Consider the following 18,375-nt stretch of genomic DNA (forward strand, 5'->3'; position numbering starts at 1 on the left):
CTAAATGGAACTCAAAATATAGTTTGAAATTTTGGAGATAAAGTTGTTCAACACAATGCTGAAGAGGGCAAATCCTCTGTCTTTGCTCTAGGTCATAATCTATGTACTTTCACATTCATGAATCTCTATAGTATTTTGCTATTACTGTTTTGAAGTCATTGCAGGAAGAGAAGGGTAAAAGCAAAGTTTGTTCAAATACAATGTCAATAAATCCCTAATGAAAGCATGAAACTGTTAAAATTGCTGTGATTGTTCTAGCTACACAAAATATCTGGCACAGAGCTTGAATGACCACTGTGACCACTATCTACTTCATCCATCGCAGGTGTTATTTCGGCAAGAGGGCCAGAGCAATAGCCAAGTTATAGAAACACAGAAAACCTCTGCAGTGGTTCTTCTTCCTGATGTTGGGGTCTACATCATTGAGGTCTGTGCAGTCAGTGAAGGAGGGGATGGGACTGCAAGTCCCCAGATCAGAGTTCCATCTTTTTCAGGTAAGATTACACTTATATTTGAAAGCATGGTGATTATAGCAATGCTCATTAACTCTTATTCTTTACCAGAAAAACAATGTTCTCACAATTATTTAGCTATTAAATAAAAGCATTGATCTGCATCTTTAGTTCTTTAGAAACAAAGGCATTTAGTGACACATGGGATGTTTAAGATCATCTGAGGCAACCATGTGAGGCTGATGAACAAAGAAGATTATTTATAGGAAACTTCTCCCTTTTGAGGATAACATCTACCTGAGCTATAGATGTTTATATGTGCACTAGTGTCTGAAATAGCAATATAGTCAGCTGGGAGGCAATCCATAGAGACTAGCAGTGGAGCCTTGACAGCAATTCAGCTAATCATCTGAATTTTAGTATTAAGACATGAGCACCTAAGGACATCTGTAATGTCCTAAGGCATCCCAAACAGAGCTGGAAGATGGGGTGTGGGACTTAGGGGATACACACATCATTCTGTACTGCCAGCCAGAGGTGTACTATGTAACACAGCTTAAGTGGCATGGATTTAGGTTGCTGACCTCAGTGTATGTGCCTGCTTGAGCTTAAGCTGAATTTCTCTTGAGTCCAGTGACTCCATTGCACAATTATTACTTTATTTCATTATTAACTTATAGCAGTATTAAAGTGTTATCATTATTTAAATTATGATGTCTAGCTGCTCTCTCCTCAGTTACTGTGATATGTTGAAAGAATTTAAAATATCAATATTACAAAGGTAAGTAAGGGATGGAAGGTTTAGTGGCAAGAACAAAGAAATAACATAATCTTTGCCTAAACATAACAAGGCATTTTAATTATAACCTTCTGATAACACTTTAAAATTTTATTAAATATTGCTCTTTGATCCTTAAGGTGCACTAACCAAAAAGGTGTGACCCTGAAACTTCAATCTAGAACTACAATTTTAACTCTAGTCTGGTCAGAAACTGCAGTGCTATCATCAGAATGCAGAAGACACTAATCCCTACCCCATGGAATATTTATTTAATATATCATAATTCTAGGCCACAAAGTCCTCCATCTAATTAGACTATGCATGTCACATTTGTTTCATTTTGGACAATTGCTGTCCAAAGAAACCCAGTCTGGTTCCCTTCCCATCTTGTTACCACTACTACCCCAGAACACAGCTCCCCTTAGCATGCCCTTTTAATACAGTGCTGTAATCAAAATCAACATTGCACTAATGGGCCAAAGACCATTATTTCCTCAGGACAAGGCTAGGGATCAAGAGCTAGCTTTCATTCCTTGTTCTGAGAAAAAAATTTGTGACTCAGGGAAGCTTCTGCAGCCTAATGCTGTTTTGAAGATTAAGACACAAAACCATATATTCTTTTGGAATTTCCTATTAATTTGCAGACTGAATATGAGGATCCAGAAATGCAAGTTGCTGCAGGTATCATCATAACCCGTCTTTGTAGGGGGCCCATTTTGTAACTGCAGTTCTCACATAGTAATCCATTGCCTAAAAGTTAGTCTTTTGCTGAGGGTAAAAGAATATAAATTTGGGCAAAAGCTAATATCTAAATGTACTGAGAACCATTTGTATAATTTGTTCCTTAATTACTTTGCTTTTCATTTCAGGAGGGAAAGTGACAAGTGCTCAGTCCACCTTACATGTGTTGTCTACTTCCTCATCCTCTGTAACACTGCTTTTGGCACTGATAGTACCTTCGACCTCATGGTGAAGGCTGCAGACTTTGTTGATGTTGTTATTTGTTTGCTTTAACTTGATGACACCAAGGGATGGAGTGTTATGTCTGTGGAGAAACTGAAAACTCAAGCTAATGCTTAAAGACCCATCGGAATGCCTGTGGTGCACTTACAGGAGTGTTGGAGACACGGTCAATAATTCATCAGGTTTTTATCTCTTCTTTATTTTTAAAGGTCCTCTGGGGAGGAGACCCTTCTTGGCCCAAAAATATGCAGATTGTATGTAATAAACTTTTGTAAGCAAAGGTAATTTCTGTCAAATGTATTTTCCTTTTTTAATATGTTCAAATTTGGTGAAGCCAGTCATGTATCATCAGGTGTTTACAGGGTGGTGTCTAGTGCAGTACACCTGTATGGTTTGGAGAAAAGAAATACTTTTTTAAGTATAGAAAAAAGTTTGATATAGCTGGTTGCTCCTACTCACAAGGAAGAAAAACAGAGTTTATATACAAAGACCTCTGCAAAAATAAAGAATAACTTGTTCTGAAAATATATAGTATGTATACATTTAGCAACGAGGATAGTCAATGAAATACTAGACAACTTACCCCATAACATAGCAAAATGGAGCAGAAAATCCATTTATTTTATTACCAGGGAAATGGAAAATTATTAAATACAAGCTTAGGAGGAAACCAGTCAGTTTTTATCAAATACCACAAGCTTTCATGTTGAATGGAATTTTCAGTAGAAAATAAGAAATCAAGTCCTACTGCATATGACAATGAAAATTCCACTGGTCATTTAAACATTATATACATTAAGCTACTAAGAGGACAAATAAAGCAATGAAAGGAGATAAATCTATTTTTCCCAATCACTTCTCAGTTGTAACTTCTTTTTTTCCTCTGAGTCCAATTTTTGGTAGCATTCTATGCTTTTCAGAATGGCATTATCCACATATCTACAGACTGCAGTTGGATATATTTTGGAGAATTTTGTTTCTGAGAAAATAAAAACTTGGAAAAGTGCTGCAGAGCATCATTCCAATTATTTATCTAATTTGCTCTATTTCTATAGCTCACTGGAGATTATTCTTGTAGGTACAGTGTGCTATCAGTTCTAATCCCCACTTTTTGCTGTACCAGACAATTTTTTACTAAATAGACACTTTGGACAATTTTTCTATATTGGAAGGCCTTCCCATGTACTGGAACCTGAGGAAAAATTACTCCCAGGGAAGATGGTGTGCATGTTTGTACAATCATGGTGGGCACAGTGTTATGAAGGGCAGCATTTTGCTGTCACCTCTGGGGACCTTGCCTAGGAAAAAACATTGCACTGCCTGGGAAGAATCAAGTCAAAAATGGTTAACATGAAAGTCCTAATAGCGTAGTTTTTCGAGTTGTCTCTCCCTGCAAAAGTTTTGATGAAAACCTATTTTAGCTGATGGGTTCCCAATTCAAAATGCTATTCTTTTGCCAATTCACTAGCAAATTTTTTTTTGGCATTTAGATAATACACTGCAACTGTGCTCTATCTTAGCTGCTTCAAAACAGTAACCAAAAAAGCACAACAGAGACAAGAAGGTGAAAAACTGATGATGACTAAATATTTTTGCTTTTGAATATTTTATCAGTAAAATTTTTAAGAGGACATTCAACTAAAATCTTTGCTACCCACTTATATTTTAAATAATTTTCTTTAAAAATGGTTTTTAACATTACTTAAGTCATCATGTTGCTCAGAAAAGAAATGCAGGATAGCTAGCTAAGAATTGACTGTAGATATATAGAAGGAGGTCTTCTATATCTCTGCTTCTGGAAAAGCCTTTGACATCAAAGGAAGGTGTAAAGTATCTTGCTGATAGAGCAAACTCAAAGAGAATAACTACCTGCTGTCCCTTGTAAAACAGCAGCATTGCTACTGTGCAGAGAGCCTGCATCAGCAATCCACCATCTGCCAAAATGTTAAAATAAATAAGAATAAAGTGATGAACCAAAAAGTCAAATGGCTGTTTTATAAATTAGTTATGTATCATTTGCTCTATTTTTTTACACAGTTGCTTGCCAATGCGGTTCGTTTCAGAGTATTCAAATAGGCTACATTCACTGCTGGTGGCATTTGGTTAAACATTCTGATAACAATAAATGGATATGCTTTATAGGAAGAAAAAAAGTCTGATAAGGAGACAGCTCCATCTAGACACATCTCCCTCTCTAGTATGAAGATACAAATAGAAATACTGAACATACCATCAGGTAATGTAGTTGTATTGCAGGGACAAAAGGAGGTATGTTTTATATTTAACATGAACAGAATATGTATTTTGCATCTTAAATATATTAATAAACATGTTTAAAATGTTTAAGTACCTATGTATTACCTATTTGTTACTTTGTAGAAGATGTTTCCTTATCATGACATTTTTAGTTGCAAGGGAAAGCTTTTTCCTTTTTCATGTAAAAGATTGTAATAGTGCAGTCTAGCGTCACTGAGGAGACTGTATTTTTGTACAATGTCACAGACTCTGTTCAGAAAAAAAATAATTAGAAAGAAACCTTGTTTCACAGACCAAAAGAAAGTTGCTGTCATGGCCCATATCAAAATGTTAGATATATTGTATACAATCTGTATATATGCTATATATAATGGTATATACAATGTGGAAGACACAGTAATATAATAGTTTCTGTGTACTGTTCTTGTAACATTAGATCTTTTTAATAAATTATTCTCTTTTTATTGACTTTTATCTTATCTCCTGTCATCTCCTCAGTTATATTCATAGAGTTCAAGGTGACACAATTGTTTGGTTTTCAGAAGTAAGAACCTTTAAATTACATGTGTTTCAAGAAGAAAGAGATGAATCTGTAATGTTGCATTTGGAAAACGTGGACATTAAAATCAAATAATTTTTGGCATCATTTTCATTTTACCTAAATTTTGTATTTCCCAGGTAAATATTTTTTTTTTACAGCTAAATAACTGAAAGGTAAAAGAAGGCCTGAATTCTCAAAATGAAACTACACCTAATTAAAATTGTAATGTAAATCTGCAATTTAACATCAGAGATAAAGGTTCTCTGTCTTAAAAAAAAATTAATGAACATATGAGGGATTTATATTAGATTTTAGGGAAATCTAATCTTTCCTAGAAAGGTGGTGAGACTCTGGCACAGGTTTCCCACCTAAGCTGTGAATGTCCCACCCATGGAAGTGTTCAAGGTGAGGTTGAATGGGGCTTTGAGCAACCTGGGATAGTGGAAGGTGTCTCTGCAATGGCAGGGCGCTGGAACTGGACGATCTCTAAGGTCCCTTCCAGCTCAAACCATTCTATAAATTCTATGAAATGAAGAACTTTGTAAGGAGGTCACCAAGGTCAATCATCACTGTACTGAATTATTACATAGTTTCTGGGCCCTCTGATGTTCTGTCAAGTGTCACTTGCACCCCATGCTTCCACAGGGAGGCACAAAAGCACAGTGTGGTCATGTCATGTTCAATTGAAAAGTTTAGTTGTTTTGCTTATACTTAAAATACTTTGTGTGACTAACCACAGTAGAATATGTTTCAAAAATACATATACCCATTTTAAGAAATGGAACAATGGATGACCCAATTATCGCAAATATTTTAGTTAGTTATATGTTAGTTAGTTATATGTTATATACATATATATATATATGTTTATTTTAGTTAGTTATATGTTATATACACATACATATATATATATATATATATGTTATATAGCAAATATTTAGTTATTTTATGTTAGTTTTATTTGAGCTCTTAATAATCCCCAATCAGTCCTTTATGAAATGCATATTTATGTTAAATGACTTTGCAATACAGTACGAAGTCAAAAAACCCATACTGAAAATAAAAATATATTGCCACAGTAATTTAAACTGAGACTTCAATTAAAAAATGGTTATGACTTAAATAGCATATAATATCAGGACTTCCATTAAATTAGTTATAAATGTCACAGAAAACAGTAATGATCTGATTTTGCTGACATGGAGAACTATGCATATTGAAAATCCATATCCTATCAGAACTAGTACTAAAGTACAACTCACTCTTGCCCTGGTATGGTCATCATCTCAGTTCCTCTGAAGATGAAAGACATTTTACTTCTTAATTACTTCCTGTGCTTTTGAGCACAATGTCAAGGATAAGAGAAAATGAACAGCATCTTTCTACTACAGGTTAATTGGCTTTAGTGTTGCCTTCAGGGGAGGCAACAGCGACCTGGTTGCAAGGTGACAGCACGGCAGCCCGGCCTAGTCCAGGCTACTCGGGCTAACGACACACGCAGACACCAGCGTGGTGGACGGTCGGAAAGCGTTTATTATCTTATCTCATGGGTTTAAATAGTCCTGGGGGACTTTGCTATGTCAGGGGGGGTTGGTAGGGTCTCTAGGGTTAGTCAGGAGTGGAAAACTACTGGGTTAGGTGTGGTTACATGTTCTGGGGGTGGTAGATAACGTGTGTTGCAGGGTGAGGGGGGAAGGGTCTTTCTTTCCGTCACATCCCAGGATCTTCCGTTCGCCTGTCCCTATCTGCTACACTTTAGGCTATTACAAACAGCCTCACTAAGCATGCTTACACACAGACTGCTTCCAAAAATACAGCTCCTGAGTTTGTTCTAAGTTTCCCTCAATTCCAGTAAAGAGAGAGACATGACTTTGTCTTTATTGTTCATATTTTTAATACTTTAAACAAGATAATTATAGTGTATATAAATTAAAGCCTCACAAGCCTGAAAGAGAGATCTATGGATAATTGTACAATTTCAATATTCACATTACTTCTTACAGCTGTCAAGACAATTGTAAGGTTCTTGCAGGTCAGCTGTTTGAGCAAACTGGCAAAAATATTTAGATGTTCAGCTATTCATGCTTCCTGTGCTACTTTTCTACTGTCAGATTATTAACTATGCACCTCAGCATGTATAAGAAACCTCTGTTGTCAGAAGAAACTGATAAAGAAGTGTGGTATGCTTTGGTTTATCTTTTATTATGATGAAATACATACGTCAGGCTAGAGGAAAATACTCTCCCTTTTGGTATGGTTTGGTTTTGGGGTTTTTTTTCACTTTCATGCTCAAACTCATGAATTATAAAAAAACTATAGAACAAAAACAGGAGAGTGCTCCTGAAAAATATAGTTAGCAAGATAAATAGCAAAGGTAGGCACAATATGTGTTAATCCCAAATTAAGTTACTCAGCATATTTTGATTTTTATACAGAAAAAAAAAATGGAAAAATATATCAATTTCCTTTCCATAACAGAAAAGAAGTGAATAAAAAGATACTGAAAGCAATTGAGGCATATCTGGATCAAAGATTAAGCAAAACCAATTTTACTTGTAGCTGTATTGCTCTGCTCCTTGGCTGAACAAGCATCTTCATTTCATAATGACACCATCTCTTATGTTCTATAAAAGGGACTTTTTAAGACAGGGTAGTAAAACAGGATATTTTTCTTGGTATTTCTTTGAATATTTGTCATGTGGAGCGACTGAATGACTTGGAAAAGAAGCCCCAGGTCAATTGCTAATTTTTGTGTAACTCATTCCCTTATTCTTAAGTAGTATACCCATCCAAATCTATCATTTTGGAGAGAGTAATTCTAGATGATGATGTTTTAGATGTATGTTTGTTCTAATTGCAAAAAAGTTTCACATGTACTTTAGGCAAAATAACTCAATATCTGACCACCAGGTTGTAGTGCATGGCTTGTCAGATGATCAGTAGAGGTAAGGGTCAAGCCTGGTATTAGTACCTGGACAAGACTCAAAAGAAAATTGTTGATTTGTTTCTGGATACACTACCTTGATTTCAAGTCATATTGGTAGAAGTTGAATTATCCACGGTGCACTGAGTGTTCCTTTTGCTCCAGTTACAGAAATGGAAAAGCAGTACTTTTTTCTGTTCTACAAATTTCTGGGCAGCCTCTCCTTCCTGTCCCTGCCTTGTCCTGAAACAGAATAAAAAAGGCTAAAAATGTGTGTGTGGAGAGGGATGGGGGGAGGAGAAGTAAAAGGAGGAGGGAGTCCATGGGCACTGTCTCCCACAAGGATGACATGAAATTAAGCCTGCCTCTTGACCTAGCAGTGTTTGCCTTCCAACAAGCCATCTGAAATGGTAAATCTTTTACCTTCCAAACAAGAAAGGAAGCATTTTTACCTGTCTGAGAATGGCTGCACTAGATTATCCAAAACACTAAGCTAGATTTCCACTGCGTCAACACTTTCTGACTTTCCAGTGGGAATAGAAGTAAATCCCACAGCTTTTGAATGGGAAGTGAAAAGGAATTTCATCACTACAAATTTTTAGTGTAAAAAAATTCTCTTGTGTGTCCAGGGTACATACAATAGGAAATAGCAGTCTTTAATGCTCTTAACAAAGTTTTGTTCATTTAATGCATGAAATAACTTCAGCAGGTGGCAGACTGAATGTGTTATTGCATCATGAGAAACAGGCTTGCAGTGGCAAAAATTTTGTCAGATTTCTGCTTTCTACACTTGAATGTTGCTGGATCTCTGTTTATTTGCTTTCCAGAACAGTAGTTCTTCCTTTTGGGCCATTTTTGATTACACCCAAACATCTCTCGAAAGTTTCTGATCTACTAAGATCTACCACACTGAAAGCCATCTGGCACAAGACATCTGCAGCACCTTAAACTTTGGTGTGACAGCATATTGGCATAATCTTTGCTGAAGGCGTGGCTACTTCCACGGTTCTTCCCTCCACTAAGAAAATATTTACCTTCATAAACTACAGTGAGGTATTTCTGTTATTTTATGGCTGCTGAACCCTTTCTTACTTCTCTTCAAAGAGTACATTCTATTAAGACACTGTAAGCATCTAAAAAAGATGTTAAAAACACACACAAATACAGTAGGTCTATTTTTGTAGGCCAGCAAACAAACTAAACCTACTCAAAGTAAAACTATGCTCCGTTCAGATTAGTGGTGGAGGAGGAAGTGGATGCTTATCACCCTGCAAACCCAAACTCATTTGTTGAATGTCACTACAGAAAGATCTGTAGTGCCATAACAACTGGCCACAAGGCTCCTGGTAGGATGCTACAGAGAAGGAATGGCAGCCAGGAAAAAGGACAAACAAGATTTCTGTCTATTTTGTTGCTGACACTTCCATTTTTACAGAGCTCCGCGGCAAAGTGATAGATGTCTGGCCATCTTACATCTCCTTTGAAAACCTAAACCTTAACATTATGATGATAGAAAACCCTTTCATATAATTAAATGGTAGATAGATGTTGAAGCACTCATGGACTGCTCAAAACTAATTGAGGGGGGGAAAGGCAGTAGCTACCTTTTAATGCCAATAAAAGTCAGACGAAGGAAACCTAAACTGTGCGAACCTAATGCTGAGTGTGGAACTGACAAGGGAAACTCAGGACAGGAAACCAGAAATAATCTCAAAGGTAGTCTGAAACTCATGGGTCACCATACAGAAGCTTCTAGAATATTTAAGTTGAATGCCACCAGGAAGGTTACTGAGACAAAGATTAAAAAAAAAAACTTTTCTGCAAAAGATAAGACAACATTTTGATTTTATCACAGTACTGGTACTGTGTGCTCTCGAGGTCTAGGCAGCTCAGAAAGGATCATAATAGAAATAGCAAAGAGAAAGACAACTCAAGTGACCAAGGGTATTATCTAGAACAACTGCTACCTGGGGAAAGGTTAAAAGGACTAAGGCTCCTCAGTTTGGAGACAGCAGGGCAGTGAATAATAAGCTATTCTAACCCAAACTACTAAAAAGACCAGTGAAAGACTGACTCCCAAACCTCTTCTGCTTCCTGTTTGGAAAATGTGCTTTAAATTCAAAGATCCAGCTTTATCTGTCCAGTGGATACTGAACTATTCACAAAGAAATTTCCAACACTGAAAAGATGCTGTTTCAGAATACTCCCCAGGACCAGAGTAATCAAATTACTCCCAGTTGTGATACAAGTTAGAAAGAAGAGGTTTTTGAGATCTGTGAAATCCTCAGCTGGATCTTTAAATAATTTGCAGCAGACAGAAGAAGGAAAGGTGTCTTCCTCTGTTTTACAAAGGGACACTCACAAGTATTCATGGAAGCTTATGAACATGCCCAGGATGAAACCATCCCTCCCAGATGGACATTAAATGTAGGAGGTGAAACTGGGTCTCCAGAATCACAGCATTTCCACCAGTGATTGGCTTGAAGACTTTATTGTTATTGCTCTAATTATTGCTGTTTAGGTTATAGCCTCATGGTAGCTCTTGCAGACCATCTGTGTTACCTGCTAATAGCTAATAAACTCAAGACTGTATAAACACAAACTTTAGGATCGTCTTATTCTTGCACCATTTTTTTAAGCTATACACAGAGCCAGGAAGAATTTCAGGCAAGTCAGCAGAGGAAAAGGCAATATCTGTTCCTACTCTTTTATGAACAACATCATGTTTACTGCCAGATCAGAGACTGGAGGAATGAAAATGCAGCATTTTTACTCCCAGTTTTATACTGAATACACTAAGTGGAATTATTTTGATATAATGTAGTAAAGAGGCCTAATTGATGAGGGTTACAATTTTAAAACTTAGTTTTTCTCCTTCTGAGTACACACATACTGACTAATTAACTTGAACAGCAGTTTATAAGACCAGTTTTGACTCTGCCCATTTAATGAACAAAATCCAATCAACCACCCTGTTAGCGTAAATGGAAAATACATGTCTCCAAGAATGATAAATAACTGATTGCCAGAGTGATTAGCATAACAGGCCTTGTGGAAAGCTATTTGGCATTCAGCTCTCACTAGCACGTTCTAAGGATTAATACAAGCCTTGGTGTACTTTGCATTGGACGTGCAGCTGATTTAAATAGGAAGACATCTTTCTAGATCTGGTGACTGACATTTTCATTTTAAAGTTTTACATTTCTGTTTACAAGAAAATGAATCATATTTTTCAAATTGCTGTGGATGTTTTCACATAAAACTTATGTTTCTGAAAAAAACCCAACTACTCTCAGTGGTGCCAGATGCTCCAAGCATTATTGCTGAGCTGAACTAACCTCAGGAAAGCTGTGCTGACTCACGCTTAAGCAACCTGTTAACTTTGGACACTGTGTGCTCTACTCTGGAAGTTTTTAGACCCTCTGTATGCTTCAACTATCTGGGCTGTAAAAACATACAAAAATTGAATACATTAGATGATTCCCTTGACTAAAAAAAAAATCAATGACATTTTGAATACACTTGAGAAGATTTGAAATGCTGCTAATAGATAACAGGATAACTATGTTCGAAAAATGGTCAATTCAGCCACTTTCTTTAGTTATTTACCTTTCATTGCAATTAGGATGTCTTTTAGTATATTGGTCCATATTTTAGTATATTAGATTGTTCAAAATCCCCTTCAGATACAAAATAACTTTGGAAAGCTTTGCAGAGGTTGCCATGCCTGCCACAGAATTGGGTTAATTTTGGGCCAAAGCTCCTCCTGGACTTCAGGGTTCTGAGTCACTGTCCCAGATTGTGTCAATAGAGCTGCACGGAGTGTTTCACCCATCTTGCAAATGGATGGGTTCACTTAAGCCGGAAAGAGTTGAGTTGCAAATAAATTATATTTAAATCCCACAAGTTAATATGAAGAGCTTGAAGTAAGTGATTATTACAAGCAATCCATATTTTCAAACCACTCTGTAAATTAAAGGGAAGCACACCTACAAGGAGGACACAGTGAAATCCAGGAGGAAGGGAAATAACCTCTCATAAATGCAAAACCTACCAGAGAGTCAAAAAGGATAAAGAAAAAAGAATTGAACTGTTCCTTGAGCTCCTAAGGACAGGAACTGAACTATCATTCCCAGGAAACACACAATGTAAATAAAAATATTGCACTCAGTGTTTTCAAAATCTTGGTTAACCCCACAGCAGCACCTAAATACACAGGCAAATTGTCAATTCAAGGAATACAGATATGAAACTCGGATCTCACTGATCATAGATCTGGTGCAAATAAGAGTGGGAAATTAATGCAGGGAAGTATAATAAAGTAAACTTTAAAATCTCTGCCCTTCCAGAGTACACAATTTTAAATCTTAGAAATTTTGTTATACTAGCTGGAAGAAAAAGAAAACTTCCAGCAACACAGGAATTAAATTAAATATCTTTCTGGCAAATTTGAAATGCCTCTTGGACATCCTTCCCTTATTAAATATCCATGGAAGACCCACCAGATAACTACAGGATCCTGCGTGCAAATTCTCTTGCCTTTCTTGCCTGTGCAACTCACTCTAAATTGTCAGTCATAGGAAGGAAAGGTCAATAAATGTTCCCTTCATGGCCTCTTTCATGCCTGAAGGGTAAAGACAACTTCACCCACCAGTAATTCTGAACTGACTGAAGAGAAAACCCTGACTTTCCTTCTGTTCCTCAATACCAGCACCAACCTGAGCAGCTGCTGAGAAGTAGTGCTTCCATTTGCTGTATTGCTCCTACAAAGCCTGGCACAATCTGTTTTGGGAAGGAAAATGCACACCCCACCCTGAAGCACACTGTGGAGGTGGGCTTCAAAGGTTGGTGAATATTGAACTTGTTTTGAAGGGTTCAATTTCTGAATAATTTGGAATTTCCAAAGCAAGGTTGCAGAATGGAGACTAAATGCTTGTGACATTTTTCTTTGTTTGTTTGAACCTGTAGTTTTTATGACACTCATTGTAAACTAAATGTAAACTAAAATGTAAGCTAAAATAATTTCTTTGCTGTGAAACACACTAATAATATCTGCCTGTCTCACACCTTCAGACTAGTGCTCCTCTCTGGCACTCAGGTTCAAACTGGGCATATTTGCTATTGTATTTGTCAGTCAAGATAGGCATACTGTAGCTAAAAGCAGTTTTCCATCTAGTTTTCTAGCATCTGTATTTCAGACACTAGAAGGTTTCCCCCATATACTCTAGGAGCAAAGCAGGAGGCTAAAACTTCTTTTTCTGTGATATAGTGGTTGTATCTACAATTCACCTTGGTTGTCAAGCACACATGCAGACTTATGCACATTTTGTGTACCTAAATGAATATCAGTTGACACTGCCATCGTAGTTTCTTATCTCTCCTGGAATTCATTTAAAATAGCACTGCTAAATGTGTGATATTACAGTGCCTAATTAAGCAAGAAGTGACTAGGATAGATGGTGACCTTTTCCAAGTGATTTTCTATACATAACACGCTGCATGAAATGTGAAACTGGCACCTGAATGAAAGCTATCAAATAGGAAGACTGTTCCTTTTTATACCACCATTCTAGAGCACTGTGTAAATTACTAGAATCTTTAAGGCAAGAACAAAATCCTAGCATGTGACATTTCATTTTCATAACCTTTTCATTCCATGAAAGTATGTTTTTAATGGTACAATCCTCGTAAATTATTAATGATTTTTCTGAATATGACAAAATTTATAAGGCAATATTTTCAGCATCATTTATAAGAATACCCATTATGTGTACTGCAGGTATAGGGAGAAAATTGTAGCAGAAAAGTGAAATAGTCAAAAAGATATGTAAAATAAGCTGTGATTTGTGTATCACTGCATTGTGATATTAACATGAAAAATAGTTCTACTTCAAAGGAAATGTCAGTGAGCTTTGTACAATTTTCAAGTAGGCTCAATTTGGAGTAATAATGAACCTATCTTAGGCAGAGATGATTTTTCACACTGAAGAAAATTTTAAATTATCTCTCATATACCTTGAGCATCTTTCACATCCTTGTAAAGATTCTAAATATATATCCTTTAATTGGATGAAAAGGCTTCTGATGCATAGGTAATAACAAACATGTTTCTAGCATATCAAGTCAGTTCAAGAGGACATTTTCTGGTTTTACATAAAATGGTAAAGTTCATCCCCATTTAAAAAAACCCTTTTTTTTTCCTAATTATTCAAGCTCTACTGCTTTTTTTTTATTGCTGGGAGGTTTAAGGGAGTGAAGGGCTTTATGAGTCATGATAATCAAAAAATTATCCTACTTAAATCAGAAGCCTGGAAATTCACCACACAGGGATTTATTTTCTGCTCTTTTTGTACCTTTCCATCTCTCCTGTATAATCTTGAGGCACATGGAGAAGGTACAGAGTATAGAAATTATATTGGCCTATAATTCCCACATGAGATTGCAAATTTGTGAAAAATGACAAGAAATTCATTCTGGAATGTATTTTATTGGTAAAGCTCTCTATTTCTGAATGGGTATCATAGGAAAAAGAATTTCATTCTTCTCATTGAGCGAAGTGACCATCTCAATGTTGGCCAAGTCAAACTGCTTCTTATAAGAAGATGAACTGTTATGGTAATATTCTCCACAAGAATAGACCTAAGAGTAGAGGAACAGGGAAGGAAATAGTTTCAGATAGTCACAGCAGGATGTAAAAATGCTCCTCAAGAGCTCTGTCATGAAAGCGGAGATAAAAACCCAACTTAAATGTGAACTAGCTGAATAGTACTATAATATATTCTGTGTAAAAGACAGCATTTTACCTTCTAAGACTCCAAGGCATTGGAATCACAATCTATTCCAAGGAATCTCAGAGACAGTATTGACTGAATTAATCATGGCCTACGTAAAAATAGACATAGTTTTCTGTGTATCACTTTTGCAAAAAATAAAATATTTATTTATAATGTGGATCAAGAATTTTCAATTGCAAGTCTAATGTACATTTATTCATCTCCACAGGTATTGCTGAATTGTTAATATTCACATCAGAACCTGATGCTCATTAGATCTTAGATGCCTTGAAATTAGTTCTTCCAGTCTCATGCTCTTTAATTTAGATGTACAGACATTTCTTCAATTTTTAATTCCATAGCTTTATGCTTATTCTAATATTTTATTTAATTTTTGCTGCAATTACTTTACAAGTCTTAAAAAATAGCTTAATTTAATCCAAAGACAAGGTTTTTGGTTTTTTTTTTTTTTCAAAAATATGGGTCTTTAAAACTTACAGATGTATTATAGTCCTTAGGAAAATAGATAGGAAAATGTAGCATTTTTAGACCAAGGCAAGGTGAGAGTAGTGACTGAATATTGGCTTGGGTTAGCAGTAGGAGCTCTGAAAGCCAACAACTCAATTAAAATAATTGTTTGCTCAGGATGTGGAAAGAGATTGGAGACAAAAAATAAGACTAAAGACTAAGAGAAGAAATTTTCATTCAACTTAAAATCATTATATTTTGTGAGTGAATATCAAGATTATTCTATTCTTTTGCATCAGCACTATCACTATAGTGGAAAAGAAGATTATTCTCTTTTGGTTATTAGACCAGCAGGTTGCTAAGACTTTTGTGGTCAGTGATCCTTTTCCAAGATGTGTCTCCAATTATGTGGTAAATTTCTCCTTGTGTAATTAAACTCTGCCTTGAGTAGAGGGTTTCTAATCTCCTCTTTGATCTGGTGCTGTGGTGCCATGATATTAAGAATATAGACTTTATCATGAGATTCTTCCTAAGAAAGTTGGATCCTGCCATTTGCCTTGATATGGATGGACACCACCTAAAAATTTATTTTATTGATTTTCCCTCTCTTCATGCACACACTCTGATTCTTCTATTTCTACCCTTTACTTGTGGATTTCTTCATCTTTGTAAAGTTAACAAATTCAAATAATTATGAGTTCTATTTTTGCACAGACTTTTTTTCCATTCTGATCATCTAGCCAGAATAGGATGGAATTTGCTTGAAAAGACCCTCTGCATAAAAATACCATCTGCATACTATCTGTGAGCTATTTTTAGAAGAGAATTAAGCTACTGGTGCATGACTCTCAATTCTGATGACTCAGATAGGAAGAATTAAGCAAATAGTCAACAATCTATTAAATCAAGTAATTGCAATAGCAGGAACTGATACAGATACCCTGGATAATCTAAGCATTTCAGCTCACAGTCATTCCTGCTCCCTGGCAATTAGGTCACTTCTCTTTTACCTAATCAAATTTTGGTATGACCACTAGAACAGAAGAGCACGTCCTCAATAGTAAGTTATGTCTTAAGAACAATGAGGTACAAATTAGTAGTCTCCTCATTGGTGCTGTAGTAAGTAAAGTACAAGGGGGCCTGAGAGGAAATCAGATTTGTAAAATTAGATAAAACAGGCAAGAATATAGAAATACTCAGCATTTGGAAAGTGAAGTTAAACAAAATCAGTTTAGGAGTATAGTGAGAGCTTCTAACTGTAAGCATAAACACCAGATCTGCTGCTGTCTCATGGAGACAGAAGAGAGAAGCAGCTTGTTTAGAAGCCAACCATTAGGTACTCAGGTACAGCCAGACATTAAAGTTTCTATACAGAAAATTCCTTTCTTCATATAAAATTAATGTTGACCAGCCAGAGTATTCCCATCTGTTGTTACAATCCACAATCTGTATAAACCAAGAAGAGCTCCAACCTCCTATTTCCATGTGCAGAGCTCTGGGGTGAAAGAGAAGCCCTGCAGGTCTCACCACAGACCTGCTGGAGCAGCAGAGCTGTACTGCATGAGGCAGAGATTTTGAAAATAACAGCTCCAACTATTTCAGGATTTAAGACTGACTTTAAATGTTTTCCAATAAAATTTTACCTCATAAAAGTAGAAATGTTCCAGTTTTTAGAAGCACTATGTGCTAATTATATGAAGATGATTCCCAAAATACTAAAGTATATATCATGTCCAAGAATCACTATTTAAGGGATGAAAAAGAGAATTCTCAGTAATTAAAACAACAAGAGAACAAAAACTTTATCATAGAACAGAAAGTAGGAGAAAAATAGCCAGGCATTTTACCCTTCAGAAAGATTTGCTGAAGTATTTCAAGTCATTTCAGTGCTAACAGGTCTCATTTCCCTAACATAATTAGCAACGGAAACAACAATTACCTGCAGGTTCATTAAATAAATCAGCACTGTTGCTCATTGTTAAGTTAATGATCAGCAGTGCAGGTGATTGTTATGGACACATTTAGTACAGTTAATATTCAGTAGCCTCTTTACTAAGGAATCTATTACTATGCTCCTAAATTTTGGCATTCAAATATGTTTCCTGCTTTTTCTTTTGATAACTGAAAATTATTCTAACTGGGACTGAGTTTTGAAGCCTAATTAAGAAAAAGATTTTTCAGAGTGAAATAAATTAACTTTCTTATAGCTGTTTCTATGAAACAGTTTTGCTTACATTCATGTCATGGAACTCAGACCCACCAGCACCATAATGCTGGTAATTATTGTTGTGAAATTCTCATTTTAATAACAATATTAGCTTTCTTTGCCAGGAAGTAGCCTATCATACAGCAGTTTTCATTCTAAGCTGGCAGGGAGTCTCTGTCTCATCCTGGTTTCCAGCTTTGTGTTGTTCCACCGGGAGTGCCACAAAGCAATATACACCAGCATGAAATCTTCAACCTTTTGAGGAACACATATGAACTGTTCTTACACTTCTATATAAGGTTTTCCCAGAATCTCAGGTTAACTTTAAAGCTTTTGGTCTTTATCTTCAAGATGATTAATCACCCACCTCCACTCTGTGCATCAATATATATTTGTATTAAAATAGTAATCCAACACTTCTGAGGAAAAAAAAAAAAAAACAGCTCTATTTCTCAGAATGAAAATAAAAAAAATCAAACCTTTCTACCATAAAAGCAGAGCACATTTTTCATGACAGATATCCTTTGATATTTTCTTGAGACAGGGACTGTACTTCTACAAGAACTAGAGAAAACATAGCTTCATTATCTCTTCTGGTTGGACATTTTTTACCTGCTTCCACAAGAATAAACTCAGGGCAGCTTGGTTTATACTAACTTTTATCATGTATACCACCTTTAGTCACTCTGTTATCAGCAAGCAATATTTCCCTTAATATTTGAGAATGTGATGTATCGATGCATAAGAACTACTGACTTGAGTTTTATAGAATAGCAGTACTGCCCTTTCAATAGTCTTTCAGCTATCCAAGAAAGATTCCCCAAGAAGTTCCATCTGTAGGGGTATTTTTAAGCATTTTGCAGCTCCCTGCAAAATGTTATATAAGTTATTTAATATTAAAAAAATAATTAGTGGCAGTTACTGCATTGAATCATTAATTTTTGATCATTTTTTCCCTCCAGCCAGAATTTACCAGGATTTTTGTAAGAGAGGAATAAATGTGCTCCCCATT

The 18,375-nt window shown here is 35.9% G+C and overlaps 1 protein-coding gene across 15 annotated transcripts in view; it reads left to right on the forward strand.

The window, feature by feature from the left end:
- The window catches only part of CNTN5 (contactin 5), a 592,916-nt gene extending 587,990 nt beyond the window's left edge, over positions 1-4,926 (forward strand). For all 15 annotated transcript variants that reach the window (XM_072927379.1, XM_072927359.1, XM_072927346.1 and 12 more), the window contains 2 exons: positions 326-494; positions 2,103-4,926. In XM_072927379.1, coding sequence (XP_072783480.1) covers positions 326-494; positions 2,103-2,206 — 273 coding nt within the window. In that variant the 3' untranslated portion in view covers positions 2,207-4,926. The remainder of the gene's footprint in view (positions 1-325; positions 495-2,102) is intronic.
- Positions 4,927-18,375: the final 13,449 nt, after the last annotated feature.

This window comes from Taeniopygia guttata, chromosome 1 (assembly GCF_048771995.1).
Source record: "Taeniopygia guttata chromosome 1, bTaeGut7.mat, whole genome shotgun sequence".
NCBI classification, from domain to species: domain Eukaryota; kingdom Metazoa; phylum Chordata; class Aves; order Passeriformes; family Estrildidae; genus Taeniopygia; species Taeniopygia guttata.